This window comes from Haliotis cracherodii, unplaced genomic scaffold (assembly GCF_022045235.1).
Source record: "Haliotis cracherodii isolate W230 unplaced genomic scaffold, xgHalCrac1.p SCAF_2, whole genome shotgun sequence".
In the NCBI taxonomy this organism is placed as follows: domain Eukaryota; kingdom Metazoa; phylum Mollusca; class Gastropoda; order Lepetellida; family Haliotidae; genus Haliotis; species Haliotis cracherodii.
Window position 1 is genome coordinate 11,706,946 of NW_027266275.1, and position 24,964 is coordinate 11,731,909.

General features: G+C 42.0%; 1 protein-coding gene across 1 annotated transcript in view; it reads left to right on the forward strand.

Annotated features, from left to right (window-relative positions):
• Window positions 1-24,964, forward strand: part of LOC139467444 (probable chitinase 10) — a 45,438-nt gene that overhangs the window by 144 nt on the left and 20,330 nt on the right. The window contains exons 2-18 of the mRNA XM_071248999.1: window positions 1,777-1,969; window positions 2,603-2,858; window positions 4,232-4,356; window positions 5,060-5,183; window positions 6,344-6,529; window positions 7,013-7,132; window positions 7,563-7,702; window positions 7,889-8,289; window positions 9,710-9,885; window positions 17,075-17,113; window positions 17,363-17,417; window positions 18,665-18,857; window positions 19,338-19,593; window positions 20,567-20,691; window positions 21,525-21,648; window positions 23,464-23,649; window positions 24,433-24,552. Of these exons, the coding sequence (XP_071105100.1) occupies window positions 1,777-1,969; window positions 2,603-2,858; window positions 4,232-4,356; window positions 5,060-5,183; window positions 6,344-6,529; window positions 7,013-7,132; window positions 7,563-7,702; window positions 7,889-8,289; window positions 9,710-9,885; window positions 17,075-17,113; window positions 17,363-17,417; window positions 18,665-18,857; window positions 19,338-19,593; window positions 20,567-20,691; window positions 21,525-21,648; window positions 23,464-23,649; window positions 24,433-24,552 (2,819 nt within the window). The remainder of the gene's footprint in view (window positions 1-1,776; window positions 1,970-2,602; window positions 2,859-4,231; window positions 4,357-5,059; window positions 5,184-6,343; window positions 6,530-7,012; window positions 7,133-7,562; window positions 7,703-7,888; window positions 8,290-9,709; window positions 9,886-17,074; window positions 17,114-17,362; window positions 17,418-18,664; window positions 18,858-19,337; window positions 19,594-20,566; window positions 20,692-21,524; window positions 21,649-23,463; window positions 23,650-24,432; window positions 24,553-24,964) is intronic.

Here is a 24,964-nt window from a genome sequence, read left to right on the forward strand (position 1 = left end):
TTACCTATAATTTACTGTTCCTTGATAAGCACTCAATATGAGCAAAATTGGCTATATTGGTTCAGTCGTATAAATCGACTACGATTTGGAGGAGAAATCAACGAGCTTATATGAATTACATATTGTTTGTCCCTTGTACATGATTTCTGTAAGTCCTTTGGTGTGGGACGTTATTTCTCTTAGGGTCATTGCCCCCTCAACACGCAGCCCAGACAGCTAATGCGACTTCTCCCAGGAAGCGCTGCATTGTCAAACCGACCCAAAACTGTTCGGAAAATGTGAAGACTCCCCAACACTGCAGCCTTCTGCATTACCCAGATTGTCAGAAGGGCTGTATTCCTGGTAGCAAACCCGGATACTCTCTGCATATTTGCCATGTTTTTCCTGAATCTTGTCAATAACATTATTGTTAAAAGGGCTGAAAATATAATAATATGAATGCTTTCATTGGAATTATGAAAAAGGGGTTCGATCCCCGACCGCGTCATATCAAAAGACGTTAAAATATGGTACTTGTTGTTACTCTGTCTGGCGCTCGGCATTAAGGGGCTAAAACAAGGACTGGTCGGCTCGGAGTCAGTATACTGTGTCTAAGTGGGGTATTCATGTTAAACGGCATGGTATCTCAGTGAGCTAGCACTATAAATTGGCATCAGACACACACACACACACACACACACACACACACACACGAGTGCATGCACGTCGCTATATAAGTGCAATAATCTTGGACGCGACGTTAAACCCAACTTCACCTCACCTCACCTCACCTCACCTCTCCTTTGGTAAAACGGCATTTGTCTCCAACAGTAAAAGTAGCAAGGAAAGCGGGACAACCAGGATCGAACCCGTGATACGGTGCATGTATAACACGCATTTCCTACAGAGTAGCGGATAGCGGGATTTACAATGTAAATAACAAATTACCTCCCTTTGCAAGGAAGTCAACCGTCATAGCGAAGTCAGACGACCCAAGTTTAGAAAATGTCTAGGTGGATATTATGGGTTTTGATGAGCGCGTTCTCCGCATGGTGACTATATGTGTATCAGCGTGGCCTGACCACCAAGGGTATTTATGATTAGTATGTTAATAATGTTTTGCCGGAAGCGGTGAACCGGTTGAACAGGTAGACGGAGAATTTGCTCACGATCAATGTTTGTTTGCTTGATGGGGACGTGAACCGGTGCAACATTAGAAAGTACCCGTAAAATCCAGTCCATCATTAAATTTCATTCAAGTTCACCAACATGAAACGGATATACGCACGCACGTACGCACCCACGCACGCACGCGCGCGCACACACACACTCACACACACACACACACACTCGCTGACTGGGCTGATGTAGGTCATCGTATCCAAATTGCGTAGGTCGATGCTCATGATGTCAATCACTGGATTTCTGGTCCAGACTCGATTATTTACAGACCGCCGTCATATAGCTGGAATATTGCTGAATGCGGCGTTAAGCAAAAAACAAGCAAAACAAAACATAGTATAAAGTCTTTATAAAGATCACGTGAGCCAATCAGATCTCATCACTCTAACATGGGGTATGATAATACTAATACGTCGTGATTTTGTGTTATCAATTTTAATTTCTTGTAGACAAAGAAACTCAAAGCAATCACTCGCAAAGATCTCATTTAAAATTGTCCCTATACTAAATATACTACTCAAAAGAAGTTAAAGAATATCCGATTTTTTTTATAGTATTTCATAGTTTGTGTAACGTTTCCCTGCACTTGATACCATGCCGTTGTGTGTTTTCCAGCCATGACGTGTGATCGGGTTGTGTGTTACTACACAAACTGGGCCCAGTATCGCCCAGAGGGACAGAAGTTCTTCCCCGAAGATGTGGACGCCACGATGTGCACGCATATCAACTATGCGTTCGCCAAGCTAGCGGGAAATCACCTGGCGCCTTATGAATGGAACGACGATTCAACAGACTGGTCCAAAGGAATGTATGTTTTTGATTCAGAACTTCCTTATGTAAAGGTTATGAACTATAATTCAATATGTGTGTGTGTACGTCGGCACACTGTACGGTGAACGTCTTAAGTGTCGTGTTGCTATACTATGACGTCAAAAGCAAACAGATATATGCTTTGTTAATGCGATATTGAATATAATGATACTTCCTTGAGGCAATTTCACATTTGAATTCGACCTTGTGAGCTTCTGAGAAAGTGCACACCTCTGTGAGTTGTATGTCGGTTCAATCAGTGTGTGATCAGTGTGTGTGTGTGTGTGTTGGTGGGGGGTGGGGTGGGGGGTGGTTAGGGGCGGGCGTAGATATAAGACGTGTACGAGTATCGTGCAAGTGTTGGAGTGTAGGAGAGTCGAACCTGTGACAAGCGATAAGGACAATTTGGTTTGGTCGTGCCAGCTCTAACCTCAGTTTTATATATATAAAACTGTCATAGATATTGTTGTCACTGGTTGTAAAACACAAAATTCTCATACTTTGCAAAACTATATTTTTTAGCAGAAAGTGTCCAAACAATATGCCTCATTGACATGGAACATGTTAGGTATAATGCCATAACCACTACAGATGTACTGTCCGCATACATCTCCCTATGGTTTATGTTCAGGTATGAGCGGCTACACGACCATGCCAAAAAGCAAAACCCGAACGTGAAGATCTTGTTGTCTGTTGGTGGGTGGAACATGGGATCGGCGACATTCACAGCCATGGTAAAAACAGCAACAAACAGACAAGAGTTCGCTACCAGTTCTGTGCAGTATCTCAGATCTCGAAAGTTCGACGGCCTTGACCTTGACTGGGAGTATCCCGGAAACCGAGGAAGTCCACCAGAGGATAAGCAGAATTATGTTGAGCTTCTAAAGGTAATGAATGGTCGACCACTTCTCGTAAGTTTTATCTACAGGTACACAATATATTAACGTAACATTTATTAATGATTTTATAGTGAGTTTGCAGTTAAAGGTGCATGTGGCCATATACCAGAATGTGAATCAATTCATTTTATCATCGCTTTGAACTGTATATCAATTATAGACTTATCCAGCATTGTATAATAAGGTCGATGTTAGGATTCGCAGCCATTGCCAGGACCTCATGGCAGACATGACACACCTCATGGCAGACATGACACACCTCATGGCAGACATGCCAGCACCTCATGGCAGACATGACAAACCTCATGGCAGGCATGACAAACCTCATGGCAGACATGACACACCTCATGGCACACATGACAAACCTCATGGCAGACATGACACACCCCATGGCAGACATGACACACCTCATGGCATACATGACATACCTCATGGCAGACATGCCACACCTCATGGCAGACATGTCACACCTCATGGCAGACATGTCACACCCCATGGCAGACATGACACACCTCATGGCAGACATGACAAACATCGTGGCAGACATGACACACCTCATGGCAGGCATGACAAACCTCATGGCAGACATAACACACCTCATGGCAGACATGACAAACCTCATGGCAGACATGACACACCCCATGGCAGACATGACACACAATTCAGGGACATACATACAAACACACTGTATGTAGGTCTTTTTATTTTAGCAGGATTTCTATGGCTGTGCGAATTTCGTGCAAAGTTGTATATTTTAGTCTTGGTAATTGTCAAAGCTTTTAGGGCGTAGATTGAGACGGTACCAACATGAGAACACCCAATTTAATTTGATTTCATACTCTTAAAGTTAGCATTCACGTACAATACATAGGGCGAGAATATTTGTTGAGATACGTTATCTTTAGTTTAAGTTATGCACATATAAATGTGATGGAGAATTACTCAATTCAGGAGTCATGTCTGTTCAATCAAGACATGATCGTATCACTGTCTAATTTGAAAGTGCACCACATGTCAGATAATATATCTATTCTGCCCAGTTTCTACACATAGTTTGAAGGAGAGTTCATTAATTCAGAAGTGACATCAGTTCAATCAACAGACGATCGTATCACCGTCTGAATTGCATGTGCACCACATGTCAGATTATACCTATTCTGACCCGTGGAGATACGGGTTAGAATTTGCCTTCAGCAACCCATGCTTGTCGTAAGAGGCGCCTAACGGGATCGGGTGGTCAGGCTTGCTGACTTTGTTGATGCATGTCATTGTATCCCAATTGCTAAGGTCGATGCTTATGATGTCAATCACTCCATTCGAGTGTTTGCTGAAAGGTTACATAAACCTGTCTCTGTCTTCAGACGCTTGTGAATGTGTATGAGGAGGATGCGCAGACAACCGGTCGTCCACGTCTTCTGCTGACAGCCGCGGTGCCTGCTGGGAAGGGAAATATCGATGCTGGCTTTGACATCCCCGTTATTTCAAAGTATGCAATGAATACGTGCATACCAAACGTTATAATAACCTATTCATAATCTGTTTATTGATATTCATTAACGATAATTCCATCTAACCAAACGCTCAGCCTGGTTTCCCGGGTTGGCTGCGCTTGCGTTACAGTGTAACTTAACCAAACAATGTTATGCAATCAGTTGATACCAGAATGAGTCGAGTTAAATGCTGCTTTGAATAGTATTTCAGTTATTTCACGGCGTGTTTAGTGGTGACGAACGCAAGAATTGGTCTTACCTCTTTATTGAAATCGATGTCGAATGTCGATGTTGATTGGTTGGTTTTATAGTCTACATGACATAACCTCCCTTAGAACCTGTCCGAGAGATGACGTATCGGAGTAAAAGATCTAATTTTAATGAGTTTAATACCAAGTAGACACCTATAATAATATTTGGTTTTCTTGATGACCCTAGGAATGCATTCCTGCCAAACATTGATGCATGTTTGTTACCACATTTATGGAACCGCGAGCACGATTACGGTGTGACAAAACCAAAGATCCTAATCAGGCGTATCCTGAATTCAAATGCGAGGTCATAGGATCCTGGTACCCCTGAAGGACGCAACTCTGCAGTTACAATCACTGTTTTGTAATGCTTGACTACCCACATCTGATCTAACCGTATTTAATGAACATTTTTCGATCATCTTACTGCTACGACTTTGCTCTTCAGATACTTTGATTTTATCAACATCATGACCTATGACCTCCATGGGTCCTGGGATAAGACTACTGGTCATAACAGTCCTCTGTATGCAGACTCCATTGACAAGGGAGAGAACCGCTATCTGAACGTCGTGAGTACCATTTCATAACATTTTCTCTTGGTAAACACTTACCCTTTTCGCATATTACTGAAGAAATCAAATTCGATATGTGAATCGATTCTGTATTTGGTAAACCGATTCCACCTTTTGCAAATCCAGGCTGTGATAAACGTATCGGCAAATTTACATCTCATACTGTATGTATTAGGTGAGGTGAGGTGAAATGGGGTTTAACGTCGCGTCCAAGATTATTTCACTTATATAGCGACGTGCATGTACGTGTGTGTGTGTGGCTGCTCGTACTAGTCCGGACTGATGCCGATTTATAGTGCTAGCTCACTGAGATACCATGCCGCAGTTTAACATGAATACCCCACTCAGACACAGTATACTGACTCCGAGCCGACCAGTCCTTGTTTTAGCCCCTTAATGCCGAGCGCCGTTATACCCAACCCGTATGCCTTTCGCGTGTTATACCCAACTCCCTACATGTCATAACATGAACACATAGGCTTGACTACAGTTGAAGTATCACAGGGACAGGTGGGATTTTATCGAAAAAAATATAAATTGTTCCAGAAAATGGTTGAGAAAGTCAATTATGCTTCAGAATGTTGGAGATCAATGGACATTGTAGGCCACCAAAAATAAATTGTTGGGCTTTAAAAATATGAATTTTGGCTACTTATACTCGTTTTTCTGGTTTTGCAGCTGAATTTCACAAAACAAACTCATCTAGTCTCCATATAGAATCCCATCCGATCCCGTTATTCGCCACTTGCGACAAGCATAGGTTACTGAGGACAACTGATCTTCACGGAAATAAATATGAAACATTAGAATTAATAATCCTCACAGAAACAGTTTTGTTTTCTATATATAGGGACCTCCTATGTGGTCTGCCGGAAGGTCGCTGGTTTAATTCCCGGCCCCGTCATACCAAAGATTTTAAACTATGGTACTTCTTGTTACCCTGTCTGTCGCTCGGGTTTTGGGGGCGAAAACAAGGACTGGTCGGCTTTTAGTCTGAATAATGTGCTGTATCCATGTTAAATAGTGGCCTGGCATCGATGGAATGATGGATACAAGCATGCATGAGATACGTTTTCATTCACGTTATATGGGAACGTTCCATTGAACTGCCAACTAGCATCAAGTCAGTATTTACATAGTCTCTGAATCTGCTTCAGGCCTGGGCAGCTGAGTATTGGGCCAAGAACGGAGCCCCCAGGGACAAGCTGGTAATTGGGCTGGCCACGTACGGCCGTACTTTCACCCTTGCGTCCCCCGGGGACAGTGGTCTGGGTGCCCCGGCTCGGGGGGCGGGCACGGCCGGAAGATACACCAGGGAAGCAGGCTTCTTGTCCTACTATGAGGTGAAGTTCTCGCTGAATTTCAGGGTTCATAGAAGTAATATTGGTTTTGTTTTGATGATTTCGCACTTAATTTCACTTATTATCTGTTTGAAGAATAGTCAGTAATGGTCAATTTTCATTAATCTTACCGTAATGCTGAATACATTTTTTGGGACAGGTATTTTATTCTTTATGCCAGAAACAATACGATTGATAAATAATTTTGTTTATAATTATTTGCCATTGATAATTAATCTGTATTTGTCATTTGCCTACTGTTTGGTGAATGATCAATCTTTAATCGTTGAATGGAGTATTCAGTGTATGTCCGTAAACTTTCAAATAATACATCCAGGGCTTAAGTTGATTCAGATTAAAAAATACCATTCATATTTTCGTGTCTATACTCAAGTTCTAGTGGTCGTTCCTACCTTTAGATCTTTAGAACTATCTAGAACTCTTACCTCATATGCAAAGAATTATTGTGAATTTGATGAATTCCAGATCTGCCAGCTGATAAAGAGTGGCGCGGATGTCCATTACATCGAAGACCAGAAGGTTCCATACCTCGTCAGTGGCAACCAGTGGGTGGGGTATGACGATGTGAGCAGTCTCCAGACCAAGGTACGTTAGGTCATGAAGGGGATTGTAGCCCGTCAGTGGCAACCAGTGGGTGGGGCATGACGATGTGAGCAGTCTGAAGGGGATTGTAATGGTGATGTGTCCACTGAGCTTCTGCCTCAACACCTGTGATGAGTGAATATCCTCTACCATGGCGTAGTTACATTTACTGGCTGCTCGTGGTTCATTGCAAAGGATATAGCAGATACCATGTGATTGAAATGTGGTATCGTTTTGAAGCAAAAGTACAGTCAATTTATTATGTTGAATTGTAAAACTTTTCAAGATTTATAATGTCAAATCAGATTATTATTTGTAGATATAACACGACCACAACCGATTTGCAAATCCACAATGTTTCTAGTTGTGATTGTCAACACTGAATGCCATACATGTGAACATGATCATTCAACACAGCTTAATCTGTCCATAGGTAAAGTTTATGAAAGACCAGGGATACGGTGGCGTGATGGTGTGGGCTCTGGACTTGGATGACTTTACGGGATCGTGTGGAGAGGGGACATACCCGCTGCTTACTGCTGTCAATGGGCAATGTGCAGCTGACGGTGGGAGGTACATATTTCCTAGAATTGTGCATTGATCTAATCATACGTTATGTAGGTGAATTGAGAAAAGCCTGTAGTCAGGTTTTGAGTAATGTTGGCATTATGTAATTTTGAAGTTACACCAAAGCTGTTGTTATTAATACTGTCAGCTATGCTTGTTGACATTTTTGTTATGTGTATTGTGTATTTTTAGAACGCCCCAACCAACAGTAACGACCGATGGTTCAACAAGTTCTTCAACAAGTACTTCAACAAGTACTTCAACAAGTACTTCAACAAGTACTTCAACGAGTACGACAACAGGTGTTCCAACATGCGGCGGATCAGCAGCTGTTACACACTCTACAGACGAATCAACTACCACACCTTCCACAACTACACCTTCCACAACTGCACCTTCCACAACTACACCTTCCACGACTACACCTTCTACAACTGCACCTTCCACAACTACACCTTCCACGGCTACACCTTCTACTACACCTACCACAACTACATCTTCCACGGCTACACCTACCACAACTGCACCTTCCACAACTGCACCTACCACAACTACACCTTCCACGGCTACACCTCCTACAACTACAGAGCAAGGTGGGTACCATTGATGAATGTTGTTGCTCATTACCGCTTCTAGTACTAGTACATGACCAGACAATGCGATACCCCATGTATCTCACTACATAACATATATCATTTCCTTGTTGGTGTTAACAACTATTCGTTGTTCGTATTATCAATCACTGGAATGTCTGGTCCACTGAGACTCGATTATTCAGGTCAGAGTAGCATCTTACACAATCATTATAATATGTTATAGTTACAGAACTTGCAGTATCTGTACCTGATGTTCTCTTGGGGATTTTCGACACATAGTGTCTATGTGTCATCCAAACAATGCAATATGAGCCTACCTGTGTTTATCAGTGAGCTGAAAGGCGATCTATTATGATAATTTAGACCATGTGTTGATTGGAATACCAACGACCAATTGTTTGTACTATCAAGTCCTATACATAGAACAGACAGTAACAAAGTATTATAGTTTCTGTAAACCACGTATCGTCCCGGAGTGATTTAGTAGAGTGTAACACAGCTTTGAACAGTATTTTAATTAAATCACGGCGAGTCATGTTGATGTGGGGGCAAAGTGATGCAGGTCTAAGACGTTAACCTCTATGGCGAAACATAGGCACCGGTTCGGTGCTGAGAAACCTTGAATCATAATCAGGGCGAAACTCGGATTCGAACCCGCCATCACCTGATTCTGGCACGCCCGAGGAACGGGGCTGTGCACACCACATTGCGGCGTCGTAGAGGACTCGTGTCCCTCGGTGCCTCCGAACAAACAGAGGGTCGTACTGCCTGCAACGGCAGTGAGCTTAGTAAGGGTGGTACTATTAACTATAACAAGTTACATTCTGACAAACGTTGTCACCATCCATGCACGGAATGGCGAGCTGGAGGTGCAGTTGCAAATGGAAAATCACTTGTCGCATGTGGAAAGCGAGAGGGTGTGTTGTGACGAATGGCTTTGTTTGTCCAACTGGTGGTGTTCAGTTGAGAAAAATATGTTCCCACTCCAACTGTTCATGATTGGATCAGACATATGTCAATTACCTATCTCTCAACGTTGAGGTGCTCAATATGACCTGTCAGAACTATCCCTGAGGCGTGGTAATGGGACGTGAAATAAAGGATTACAATATTATAATATACCTCTGGCCTGGATGTGTATTCGATTTCAGCAGTAATCACTTTGCAGATTCGCATCATGCGACGTGATTTTTTTCATGGCGATCAATATCCTTAGCTAGCTCCGCTGAAAATTGCAAAAGCTGCAGTAAAATATCTCTTCCAAGTGAAGAAATATTACATCCTCTGACATGTGAGCAGGATTTGACTAAACACACTTAATTCTTTTTTGGACAGTTGTAAATAATGTATTTAAATGTGTGGAACACTCCCTACGGAGGAATAAAGAATATATATTGATATGAAATACCTTTTTCAGATTTGAAGAACTTCTGCCAAGGCAGGCCAGACGGTCTTTATGCTGACCCGACCAGCTCCTACAGGTACATTCAGTGTTCCAGTGGTGTCACCTATATACAACCCTGTGTCACAGGAACTGTCTTCAACCCACTGACCAAGGTGTGCGACTGGCCCCACAACGTACCTGGAGCAAGATAAATAGAATGATAATAATCATTGCCGTTATTGATGGATAATATAATTATTTTATGTGCATTGCATGAATTGGTACAGGTGTTATTGTTTCTCAAAATACGGTGAAGGTGCAAGATCGCATTTGACCTGTTATAGTATATTTTTTTTAATTTCAATTATTCTTAGGTTTTTGCCAGAAACGGCACTCACCCAGCTGAAACTGATTGTAAAATGAAACTTCTGCACGTCAAAAAGATGTTATGTCGGAACGACAGCCGGACAAAAACAGTTTACACAAAACATTATTGCAACGCATGAATTATACACTTTCGCGAAGAAGTGATATATGTATATAATGCAAAGTTAAACAATCCATGAATTTTTGGATGTAACTGGGTTTTTTTCCAGCTTCCAGGGTCAAATTCGTTCTTTCATATCTTGTAAATAAACTGTAAATCGGTTGTGTCTTACCCGGAAATATGGTTTTCTTTTACAAATATCAGCTATAGAAATAGTTCGAAATAAATATAGTGTACAGTACACTAACTGCATCTGTATTCATTTTGACCACACTCCGAACTATTAACACAATGCCATTTAGAAAGTGTCAAAGTTAACAAATGTTATATTTGGAATAACACTTTCTTTGTAAAGTACAGATTCTCGTGCTTTTTAGGGTTGAGTCCCGTCGGGGATTCGAACTCAGAACTCAAACTGTCAGAGTGAGGCACCTTATCGCCAGCACACAAACTCAACGATCTAACCCACTCAGCCACCGAGGCTTCCTCCGAACTATTGTGATTAATATTGATTACTGCACTTAATTTAGTAATAATTTAAAAATGGTTAGTCCTTTGTAACGCTTTCAACCCCAAAGAATAGCATGCCTCAATCATCCGACGAAACAGACTCCACTGTACGCAAAAGGCAAACAATGGTGTAAATTATGTGAATTGATCATGGAAGATCACTGACATCACCGTGTTCGCGAAACGTTTAAGCATGCCCTGACAATACTGTGAAGACGTGGATAAGACGTATTTATTCTCTATCATGACGTTTCAGGGCTACTCCTTGTCCCTTTAACGGGAGAATATTGAGCTAGCGTATTGAGTTAATGGTTCAGCAGAGCAAAGGATAAGCTTTTGGGTTTTTTGGCTGTTTTACCCAGGTTAATTTTGATTTGGTATATACAAGTTTTGGAGGGTATTTAAAAAGTTTTTTGCCCACCCTTTTTTTGACATTTAGGTATTTTACTTAAAACCTGTTCAGTAACAGTCCCTGTACATCATTTCAAAACTATGGGAATAGTAGTATACACGTCTGCGTCTGCTTGCGGCTCCCTCTCTGGGAAACCATGTTTTGTTTAGTAGACCCAACATTGTAAGAGTGAGTGAGTGTGTTGCGCTTAACGCCGCTTTTAACAGTTCCAGTTATATCGCAGCGTGCCAGCTTAATGTGAGAGGAAAGCCCGAAGTGATGCATGTCTCAGACGTTTACCACTTCTGATTGACTAGACACGATGTGCCTTTCCATTGCCATATATCTGTATCTTTTCCCGAATGCATGTAACTGTCAGTAAGAGAATTTGGCGATCGACTGATACACAAACATTTTATCTAACAGTTGTTATATAGACAATCGTTTTTTGATATAGGTGTAATTAATATACGCATTAATTTTATTTCAATAGCATATTTATAGTTTTTGTGGCGTACTTGATAGGAAAGGATTTGATTTGTCTGTGTATTTCAGTTTATTTAATGCGAATTTTAGCAGCTTATCTCGACCTCTGGGTACACATACCGTATTCGACGTAATACGCGCCCAGGGCGCTCTCAAAATTACAAATAGGGGGCTCTGATTAGAATATTGTTTTGGTGGAAAAAACAGAGTTAAAAGATAAATTTCGTGGTTTATGCTGACAGCCTGAAATCTTCATGTACGACAGATATATTTTTCCAGAATTTAATTGCCCATAATTAAGGGTGCATATAACACACGATTGCGTATTATACGCGAATAAATAAGTCTTGTGTACATTGATCAATCGGAAGTGGTGCTAATTGGGATTGTTCACTAGCTAATATGTAAGCAATTATCGCCATGGGCGCTTGTTAGAGCGGGGCGCTTATTACGTCGAATACGGTACATTCTAATATCAAAACGCAATTGTCCGTCGGTGATAATATGTATCGGGTGCACACGGGTTGGCCAGGAGTTCAACAGATGCAATGATAGGATGGGTGGTTCGTCCGCTTTTACAAAATCGCATAAATCGTACATTGTGTGATTCCCTTTGACACGACCAAGCAGTAGAGTCCGCGTATTTCTGAAAAACGAATGCTAAGTATCCGGTCCAGCCTCGTCTGAAAGTGAGTGAACATTGAGCCTGACTAACAGGATATGGTGTGCTCGTAGGTGTGGCGATGGTGACATGGTGTTATAGTTTATGGGCGATGTGGGCCAACGGGAGTCTTATATGCGCCCAGTGTGCGAAATAACCGTGTGCCCGCTAGCCCGTGGCTAGTAAAATTTCAGTCGGGCTAATGATTCTGTAATGTCCCTATCCCGACTGGCGAGTGGTATTTTAACGGATATTTTTTATGCATGCCTCTTAGTTGATCAAAATATAATGAAAAAGTGCTTCCGTTTCTGTAGATCAATACAACCATACAAAATCAAATTAATATCGTACAACAAAACTGTTTTGATTGGTTGTAAGTCGTAGTTTAACCAATCACAAGCTGTGTTGCTTAACTCTTTCAACAAAGCTGTACACCTACCAAGATCTTGTCCCTAAACATTTCAAAGAGTAATATGACGACGTTTCAAGCAAATCGTTAAATAATATAAAAAAACAAAGACAAAATTAGATAAACAAAAGTTTACGACACAGAGCATCATTAATAACCATTTTCTAACTAATCTCTCCATGTTGAAAGTACGATAATACTCCTGATGATGTTACTGTAATATTATGGATGTTCAGAGCTTTCGAACGATACCAAACAACGAACGAATCTCCGCACGTCCGTTCCTAAAAAGCTTAAGCTTCGAAAACCGAGGTATTTCACGGTATTTTCTCATGTTACTGAGGGAAAAGCCGCTGTTATCGGGAAATATGTGATGATAGAGTATTTAGTTCATTTTTGTCATCATTGTCCGATTACTTAAACAATAAATAAAATATAAAGATAGATCAGTGGATATTATGAAATGTTACAGTTGCTGAAAATCGTCATACTTTTCGCTCTCTTGGTGATTAATCTGGATGTTATGAATGTCCTAGTTGAAATGGTTGTGACTGGTTGGCTGGTTTTGAAAAAGTATACAGACAACACATGTCAAATATCGCGCGAACAATAATTTTTTCGTGTCTTGTTTGGCGATTTAACTCTCACCGTGAAATTTCTCCACAGCGCAACTCGCATTCCTTTTTCGGGATGGAAACCTGGCCCATTTCGAAAGCGAAAAAATGAGTGATGAAAAGAAAAAATAGGAGCGAATATGGGGATATGAAAAACAGGTTGGGAAGGAATTGTCTTCCCAAATAAACCGTGCAGATTTCATGGCTGGTGAAATTTGAATCTGGCTAGAAACTTTTAAGGCCAGCTTACCCGACTGGCCGGCAATATTTTGATACTATTTCACACTCTGTGTGCTCACGACACATTGACTTGAGTAGATCATAATCACAACTAAGTATGCTATTGCAAACATACATGAAACCGTTTTGATAACTGAAAAGGTGCATATTCATTATCCATCGGATGGATACATATTGGACCAGTGACGATCCGGGGTAGAATAGGTCTTCAGCAACCCATGCTTGCTGTAAAAGGCGACTATGCTTGTCGTAAAAGGCGACTAACGGGATCGGGTGGTCAGGCTGGAATATTGCTTTGTGCAGCGTTAAACAACAAACAAACAAAAAGCATACATATTGGACTTAATAACAAGGAAAAGAAAATAACTTGTTTCATATGTATCAAAACACATTCATTTCTGAAACATGATATTCCTTCAAAATAATATTGAAAGTATTAGATTTATAACGTTAAACTGATTCAAAATGATATAACGTAATCTGTTCTCAACATGTGATAGTCTATAAATTATCTCATATCAGGGCGCGAGGAGTTATGTCCCTTTAACGGTGATACAATATATGCATGTTGGTCTTATCTCAAGGTTTTGTTTTTTGTTTGTTGTTTAACGCCGCTCTCAGCAATATTTCAGCTATATCTCCAGGTATAAGACTGCATGAGTGCCTGTAGATAAACAGGAATGTTGGAAAGTAGTTTAATTTGAGTACGTGTTCAGTCGAACATGTGACAACACCGGACGAAAAAATTCTCATTGCGCAGACGGATAAATTTCGGACTATTTTAAGTCCATGTGAATTAAAACATGCAGATATGAACAGATAAACAGGTACTTCAACTGACCGAGATATGTCTGCAAATATTCGGTACATAGGGGGCAAGAGAGCATAGTCGACTTAAGCGTTGCAATTCTCTTTGCAAAATGCTTTCTTGGTTTATCAATAAGCCTAATTATTATTTTCATTATTCTTCGCGTCTCCTTTTATTGCTTTTACTGTGATACGACGCGTCTCTATATCTGTACGAAGGTGTCAGTTGCACCGATCAGTGTAGAGATTCGGGTTAAGATAAGATAAGGTAAGATAAGACAAAGACTTTATTATCCCCAGGCAAATTCATATTGTACAATTGATTAGCACTAACAAATAAATGCGTGAGCTGGGTTTAACGCCGCTTTTAACAGTATTCCAGTTATATCGCGGCGTTTCAGCTTAATGTGGGAGAAAAGCCCGAAGTGATGCAGGCCTCAGACGTTCACCACTTCGGCCCGCCGTGATATTGCTGGAATATTGCTAAAAGCGGCGTAAAACCTAACTCACTCACTCACTCACCACTTCGGTGAAACCCATGAGCACGGGTATGGTGCTGGCAAACCTAGAAACATAATCGGGGCGAACCGGGATTCGAACCCACAATCTTGCGTGCCCAAGGGATGCAACTATGCACAACGAATCGCGGCTCCTTAGACAACTGGGCCATCCGGCCCTCCACTAAAATATGAAAAAACCCAATAAATGATATTAGAATATGTGCATAAGAAAATAAGACATTTACTAATATATCCAAAGTGGTTAGAACAAACCGGTTGTCTCTACCTGCACTGTACAAAATCTGTTTTGGATGTAAACATGTTTAGCACAGCACACAATACAAATTTTGTTTGTTTATCTATAAGACGTTTAGTACCTAAACACGTGAAATTAGCCAAGCGGTCTGACAGCCTAAACTCAACATCCCCCTAATGTAAATGTTTAGAATTTAAACATGTTTATCACAAAATGCATACCATGCTGTATTGTCGTATTAATCAAACAATGTTTAGAATTTACACATGTGTAAATAAAGTGCATCATATTGTTTGCTTGTATATTTGTTGGTTAACGCCACACTCAGCAATATTTCAGCTATATGGCGGTAAATAATCGCGTCTGGACCAGAGACTCCAGTGATTGATAGCATGAGCATTGTGCGTATTATTAGGACGAATTCAAATATGGGAAAGATGTATAATACTAGTATAAATTGAAATTGGATGTGCAGTCAGACTCACAGGTACTTACATCGGACATATCGAACCAGGACGAACCTCTTGATGCAATACTAAGAGGTGAGGTGAGGTGAGGTGAAATTGGGTTTAACGTCGCGTCCAAGATTATTGCACTTATATACCGACGTGCATGCACGTGTGCGTGGCTGCTTGTACTAGTCCGAACTGATGCCGATTTATAGTGCCAGCTCACAGAGAGACCATGCCTCAGTTTAACATGAATACCCCACTCAGACACAGTATACTGACTCCGAGCCAACCAGTCCTTGTTTTAGCCCCTTCATGCCGAGCGCCAGACAGGGTAACAACAACGTATTTTGGTATGACGCGGTCGGGGATCGAACCCCGGACCTTCCGCTCTCCGGGCGGACACTCTACCACTAGATCACGGAGGCGGTCTCAATACTAAGATAACTATGTACACATACACCAAGCTAAGTTATTGGTGGATGCAGGTTGGTTTCCCGATAACAGTTTTCTCTCATGCAGTCATCGGAAGGTGACAACAAAACATGGTTAACTGTCAACATCATCCAAATCATGTTAAGACGTCATAAACACACCAGAGTTATATGACATACACTATAGTATGGATATGTATGAAGACGTAAAAAAGTAACAAGTGAGTGAGTGAGTGAATTGGGTTTAACGCCACTTTTAACAGTATTCCAGTCATATCGCGGCGTGTCAGCTTAATGTGGGAGGAAACCCAAAGTGATGCAGGTCTCAGACGTATACCACTTCATTGAAACCACGAGCACGGGTATGGTGCTGACAAACCTAGAAACATAATCAGGGCGAACCGGGATTCGAACCCACAATCTTATGTTTCTGGCGTGCCCAAGGGACGCAACTCTGCACAGCGAATCGCGGCGCCTTTGACGACTGGGCTACCCCTGCCCCCAGTAGCAAGTAGAACAGCTTATTGCCGGACTGTAACACTGCGTCCTTATGCATCGAGTAACGGTCTCGTCCGGTGTCGAACACATCACTAACAAATCGAGGATTTACTATTGAAACTTATGATCGTTTTCAGTAACCCTCTATGTTATTGGAAGACATTTAATATGAGAATGTGTGTGATGGATGAGTGCTTAATATCCCTGATTACACTATAACTAATTCATTACAGCAACATAATGGACCCTGGTGAATGTTCGTTTCACGTCCCTCCCCTAAAGTGCGGCTCTTCCTGATTCCTGAGCACACCCCTCCCCACCCCTACCACCATGAATACACTTAATTGCATGACATTTTACAACACCCCTAGGCCACTACTCCAGTTGCCTGACCCACGGGGATGAAACATCGATATTGAAAATATACAGTTATGTAATCAATCAAATTAGACGACATGGCTTAATTTACGACGCTAAGGGATGACGTGTTTTTTGGTCGTGATTTTGCTTTTGATCCAAACTTAAACCGATCATCTATTTGCATGTGAATGTTTCCACGAACGTGGGATGGAGCGTGTGTCATAGCTAAGGTTTTAGTGACCTAGGCCTAATCCTCTATCAGATAATCATTGACCCGACCCGACTGATACACATATATAGAGCTACAATACCAGACGGAGTCGTCTCACGGCAAGGTAGGCATGTCAGGCTTATTGCAAATTATTCAGTGTATTCTTTTATGTTGTACAGACATATTTTTTAAAAGAATATAATATTTTTAATGAGTTAAGGTGGTCGTATTCCACGTGTCTATCGTCACTGTTGAAGTCGCTGTAGGTAAATGCACATAGAATAGCTTGGTAGGTTTCCAGTATGTGAGAAATGTCTTTTTTTTCTTCTCATTTTTCTTTTTCTTCTTAAGTGTTTGAATGTTGTGTTTTCAGATGATGAAATTAACGCTGCTCGCCATCTTGGCTTGCGTGGCAAGCACAGCATATGGTGAGTCTACTGAATATGAGCGAGTGAGTGAGTGAGTGAGTGAGTGAGTGAGCGAGTGAGTGAGTGAGATCTTCAGCTTTTCAGCGTAGTGTTGTAACTCGGTTCAACACTAGAATTGGTCCCAGTGCTGTACCCGTGTGTTAAAACAAACACCCGTATAAAAAGGTCGTTAAAATGACATAGTGCTTATCAGTGTTTCTGCTGTACATCCACACAGCTTGTTGACAAGCAAAGATCCATTACAGCCTGTTGTTGTACTGCCATACAGGAAGATACGTGAAGGAGTGATTTGAGTTTGACGCCGCTTCAAACAGTTATATCGCGGCGATGTCTGCTTTAAGAGGGAACCCAAAGTCGTTAGTCATATTGGTAATACACAGAAGAGGGGTGTAGAGAAGATTCGAAACCCAAACGTGGATTCGACCCCTCGATCAGTAGCAGCTAAGGAACACAACTGGGCCCTGGGAGAGATAATGCAAGACCATTGAGCCCATCCCTAGAGGTAATCTGGCGCAATCTGAGCACGGTGACGTCACCCTAAAAGATCAGCTCGGAAAGTAGTGTCGAGTGCGCGTTTCACAGTCAACCACTGGTGTATTTTGTATTTTGATGACCGCAATATGATTACAAAAAACTGACAACCCTTTTGACCAACTTCACCCTCCAACCCAGACCATGTTACTTAATATCAGGCATATCGTAACACAATGACGACCATTTAATATGATTCTTTCCAGGGGCGTAGTTTTACAAATGTAGGCAGAATTGGATATAAATTGCGAACGCAAGCGGGATCGGTTTCCATATCTGTGTTTGTTGACCTCTGCTGCTTGGGGCCTTCCCTGCGTATAGAACAGCTAGAATTGACCTACATATCTCGGGAACGTTACCATGTTTCATTTTGTCGTGTGTTGGACATCTGACTGCATTTTCTTAACGACCAGTCAGATTCTAAACAAACGTGACCTTTCATGAAACACTGGTTCCGTTGTTGGTAGGCGACGCAAGCTTAGCGCTTTTAACTGGTATACATAGACAGGAGACCAGTCTAGCATCTCAAAGACTAATAACTTTCCATAGGACAATTACTCCAGCGAGCGGACCGATGGATTGAGGCTAAAAGTGATCCCTGACAAAGTTGTTTTTTGTACAAATCACATCGTTACAGTGAGTTCGTTGCTGCATTCTTCCATAGATATTTGTTTGAATCTGATTCATGTTTTTCTGTGTGAACTCGTTGTGTGCAGGTGCAGGATGCAACCGAGTGGTCTGCTACCATACAAACTGGTCTCAGTATAGACCCGGGGCCGGCAAGTTCACCCCCGAAAATATCGACTCGTCCCTGTGTACGCACATCAACTACGCTTTCGCTAAACTCCAGGGGAATCAGATCAAGGCATTTGAGTGGAACGACGAGTCCACTGACTGGATGAAGGGGATGTAAGATCAATCTCCATGCCAACATACACAGTCATACAGTTTCACAAAAAATGAATATGTCTGATTTCGTATTTTAGGCTCGATGGAATTGTAACCATGGCAGACGACGTTTAATATATAATCACAGACAAAAGTAGCTCTGACCTGGTTCTTGTAATATAAGTTACGAAATTTTAGAACTACACACATTCATAATTTTAAACTTCCTCTCCGAGTTTTTTCTCTAAGATGTGTACTATACTGAGTGTACTATTTTTTTTAATTTACATTTGTGTTCAATACATATTTAAGGTATATTGCATATCGAAATTAGTAAAACCATATTGTGGCCTTTTACAAGATAACGTAACAGTGTACTATTTTAAAAAAATTACATTTGTGTTCAATACATATCTAAAATATATTGCATATATAAATTAGTAAAACCATATTGTGGCCTTTTACAAGAGAGCATAACAGTGGATATAAATTGGTCCAAAGGTATGAGAAGTTCCACGACTCCACAAAGTCCAAGAACCCGAACGTGAAGATCCTGCTGTCAGTGGGAGGATGGAACATGGGCTCTGGCACCTTCACACAGATGGTCAGATCAGCCTCCGGCAGGCACGAGTTCGCCACCACCAGCGTCAAGTTCCTGCGACGTCTCGGCTTTGACGGTCTGGACATCGACTGGGAATACCCCGCCAACAGAGGCAGTCCGTCTGTCGACAAACAAAACTATGTGGAGCTTCTCAAGGTACTCAATTGGTGCTCGATTTGTGGTTTATGCACTTTCTCGCCTTGTGGACACGTGGAGTGGAGTCCCCACAGTGGAGCAATGTTAGACGTTCATTCATGGTGTTGGTTGGTTGGTTGTTTTTTTAACGCCGCAATCAGCAATATTCCAGCTATATGACGGCGGTCTGTAAATAATCGAGTCTGGACCTGACAACCCAGTGATTAACATCATGAGCATCGATCCACGCAATTAGGATCGATGACATGCATCAACCAAGTCAGCGAGCCTGACCAGCCGATCCCTTTAGTCGCCTTTTACGACAAGCATAGTCACCTTTTACGGCAAGCATGGGTTGCTGAAGACCTATTCTACCCCGGATCTTCACGGGTCTCATTCATGGAAAACCTGCCGTGATGTCACTTGTATCCCTGAAGCACATTAACATGTGGTGCCTCCTTGGTAGGATGAGGGGACAACGTGGCACATAAAAAGCAAATGGCTTCGATTAGAAATTGATAATTAATGCATATACTAGTCAGGGACTAGTTTGTAACGCTCGTTCAGCAAACGAGACTTGATTTCCCTTCTCGTCGTGGCAAATGTCAATATCATTTGACACTTTATAACTTTCGTGCAAGGGGCATTTATTTAAGTGTCATTAATCTATGGACTTACTTCCTACACTGACACTTCACTCTTTAAAGACGCGCGTTCCAGGTCGCCTAAGGCGCCGCAATCAACATTTGCAGAGATGCTTCCCTTAGGCACGCATGTTTCTTGATTTGTCAGCACCATGCCGTGCTCGTGGGTTTAACCAAAGTGGTAAACGTCTAAGACATGCATCACTTTAGGCTTTCCTCAGTGGGTCAAGCTGACACGCCGTGATATAACTGAAATACAGTTGAAAGTGGCCTTAAACTCAACTTACTCTCTCACTGACTCATTAAAACATTGTCGCTGTATGTAAAATGTATTTCTTGTTTCACTCAAGGAAGTGAAAGCAGTGTTCCAACAAGATGGCCAGTCCAGTGGTAAACCCCAACTCCTTCTTACCGCCGCGGTCGCTGCCGGAAAACCCAACATAGATACAGCTTACGACATCCCTGCAATATCCAAGTACGCACACAAACAACACACGTGACCTCTTTAGGATACCGTGGCCATTACGTGTGTATTTCAAAACGTAATATAAACATCTGGATTGTTGAAACATGCGTATGTAACGGGAACTCGTGTATTTGGTACCTCCGTAAATGTAGTATTGTACTCAAATATACGAACTCGTCGTATGAATACATAAGTGATTGGCATTGTGATTCGATAGTTTGTACCTCTCACAAACATTGTTTGAATAATGCGCAAACAATACGAAAAATTTGTGCCATTATTGTTACAGGTGTTACAAGTCAATAATTCAATATACACCGGACCCGTGAAGATCCGGGTAGAATAGGTCTTCAGCAACCCATGTTTGCCGTAAAAGGCGACTATGCTTGTCGTAAGAGGCGGCTAACGGGATTGGGTGATCAGGCTCGCTGACTTGGTTGATGCATGTCATCGTATCCCAATTGCGTGGATCGATGCTCATGATGTCAATCAATATTACAGACCGCCGTCATATTGCTGAGTACGGCGTTAAACAACAATCAAACAAACAATATACACCGTTGTACTTAAAAAAACGTTATGAAAAGAAATTACGAATTATCACCTGCATCCAGCTCAAATGGTTATAATGTCAACCTTTATGTTAAAGTGACGTCATAATATGCTTCAATACTCTACTGCTGGTGCAGGAACGATATGTGCACGGATGTTGTTAGTTCTCCATGAACATTACAAAGGTATCAAATCGACGAATCCTTCATGTGGTCAGTTCATACAGAGATGGTGGCAGGTGGTGTGATGCAATGGTTGTCGTTGCACGAATCTATTATTTTGTGTTTCAGATACCTGGACTTCATCAACCTCATGACCTATGACCTGCACGGCAGCTGGGAGCCCCACACTGGCGAGAACAGCCCCCTGTACCCCGACCACATTGAGACGGGCGATGACCGTCACCTCAACGTGGTAAGGACAGATTGTAGGATTAATAATGCCTTATGTGCAAGGTAATGATACGGATATGTTGGAATGGATAACATTTTTTTGTGTTTTTAATCTACACCCAACATTGTCCGTAAACCCACAGAGTCTTTCAACCACCACAAACATATATCCCGAAATCTATGCACTCGCCGCACTCAGCAACATTCCAGCTATATGACGGCGGTTTGTAAATAATCGAGTCTGGACCAGACATTTCAGTGATTGGAATCATGAACATTGACCCACGCAATTGGGATACAATGACATGCATCAATCAAGTCAGCGAGCCTGACCACCCGATCCCGTTAGCCACCTCTTACGACAAGCATGGGTTGCTGAAGACCTATTCTACCCGGATCTTCACGGATCTCGAAACAGTGGCAGCCGGGTATTACTTCTACTCAATTTGAAATGTTTAAATTTTGACATAAATGATTAATAAAAAAAAAAATAGAATCCATGAAAAAATTGTCAGCACAATGTAATGAGGTCAGATGTGATTCAGATACCTGTGGATATGTCACATTTACACAAAAACTGTGAACCCTGCTTCAGGAATTAAAAAGGCCATTCTGTACTGACGATGCCGACATCCTGCCACTACATTTACAGTTACCTTACATTGCATGTAAATACCTGAATTGTATTGGTCAATGGCATTTTGATAAATATCTATATCTTACCTTACACGTGAATACCAGATTCTGATTTCTGAGACAATTCTATTATGTACTCTGCTCGAAATGCCGAACTGTTAACATTACCTTTGCAACGTACCAACCACCATTTTGTACTTCGAATTCATAATTTAGGGGTAATAAAATAGATCTACCAAAATGAAGTTGATAAATGCCAAACTGCGGTATTCTTAGCGATTCGGACCGAGGCAAGTATGCATAAGACATACTGTCTCGGGGACATAAACTAACATTGAGGGTGCGTAAAAATAATGGCTTCATATCTCAATATCGATTGTTTCGGTTCGATCTCAAATTATGCTAAATGAATACGTTTCAGGTATACCCCTCGGGGAATACAATCTGATGTGAACCCTCTGTGTGGCCGTGCTACATCACACCACATGGACCCAAAGGGGGCCTACATCAAACCGCACGGACCTACATGGGGTACATCACACCACACGATCCCGTAGAGGGTACCTCAAACCACAGGGCCCAACAGAGGGTACCTCAAACCACAGGGCCCCACAGAGGGTACCTCAAACCACACCGCCCCACAGAGGGTACCTCAAACCACACCGCCCTACAGAGGGGACCTCAAACCACACGGCCCCACAGAGGGTACCTCAAACCACACGGCCCCACAGAGGGTACTTCAAACCACACGGCCCCACAGAGGGTGCCTCTGTCGATGCATCTACCAGTTATATACGTGGTCTAGGTGGTTACATCAAACCACACGGACCCACATGGGGTACACCGCACCACACGGCCCCACAGAGGGTACCTTCAACCACAGGGCCCAACAGAGGGTACTTCAAACCACACCGCCTCATAGAGGGTACCTCAGACTACACCGCCTCACAGAGGGTACCTCAGACTACACCGCCCCACAGAGGGTACCTCAAACTACACCGCACCACAGAGGGTACCTCAAACTACACCGCACCACAGAGGGTACCTCAAACCACACGGCCCCATAGAGGGTACTTCTGCCCTTACACTGTCAATGCATCTAACAGTTATATACGTGGTCTAGTTACCCAATAGAACCATCGTATAAGTACAATCAACAAGGATCCCCGACATACTATGTGAGTCTTCCACATTGTTTCAGGACTGGGCGGCTAACTACTGGGTTCAGAAGGGAGCACCCAAGGACAAGCTTGTGATCGGACTTGGCACGTATGGGAGGTCGTTTACTCTGAAGTCCGCCTCTCAAGACCATGTTGGCGACCCCACCAGAAGCAAAGGTCAAGCAGGACAGTTCACAAGAGAAGGAGGCTTCCTTGCCTACTACGAGGTAAGAACACGTTGAACGACAACCAATAGGATATAAGGCATGTCACATGACATGCCTTAAAAGATGCGCGTGGTGGGTATCCTAGTGGCTGAAGTATTCGCTGGTAATCGCTAGGCCCGGTTCGATTCCCCACATAAACGTTATGTTTGAAGCCCATTTCCGTTGTCCCCCGCCTGTGATATTGCTGCATAGCATACTCATGCGTTAAATCTTAAGTCTTTGTGTAAAGTAACTCCATAGACAAATTCGTGATGTTGCGCTCCTGGCTCTAATAAGCATAGTGACGAATTTCCATCTCGACACCTATGGGGATACTAGGGAAGAATTGGTCTCAACTACACGTACTTGCTCATACGTTCAATCACTGGGTTAACGTGTAATGGCGTTATTGATATATGTATTGTATACATATGACGTACGTCGTCCTTCTTTGTGTATTTGGTCCTTCTTTATGTATGTGGTCCTTCTTTGTGTATTTGGTCCTTCTTTATATATGTGGTCCTTCTTTATATATGTGGTCCTTCTTTGTGTATTTGGTCCTTCTTTATCTATGTGGTCCTTCTTTGTGTATGTGATCCTTCTTTATGTATGTGGTCCTTCTTTATATATGTGGTCCTTCTTTATGTATATGGTCCTTCTTTATGTATGTGGTCCTTCTTTGTGTATGTGGTCCTTCTTTATATATGTGGTCCTTCTTTATGTATGTGGTCTTTCTTTGTGTATGTGATCCTTCTTTGTGTATGTGTTCCCTCTTTATATATGTCGTCCCTATTTTTTGCGCAGATCTGTAACATGATTAAAAGTGGAGGAGTCGTGCACCAGGAGACTGACCAGCAAGTGCCATATGTGGTCAAGGGTGACCAGTGGATCGGTTATGATAACGAAAATAGCCTGAAACAAAAGGTGTGTTCTTGCTTAACGAAACTATGTGATTCATTGCGAGTTGACACCCACCGAGTATATGCCCTTTTTGATAATACTGCATTCGTATTTGTCCGTTTACATTAACATTTCTTACCAATTACAGTAAAATACTCTCAGTATGTTATCCAGTCTGATTTGTTTTCATAGATGTTGAATTAGGTTTAGTGTTTCTGAACGATAACGGCATCTGTCTCTCAAACTCCTGAAGCTTTATATTTAAGTTCGTATAAATAAAAGCAACACAACCATGATCACAATGCATCTCTGGTAAGTCCATTTAACGATGTTTATGAGCATCAAAGAGTGATAATGGCAGGTGTTCGTCAAAAGGTGAGCGTGTCCTGCCAAACCGTTGACAGCCGTCACAAACACATGCAAAGGCAAGGCAACA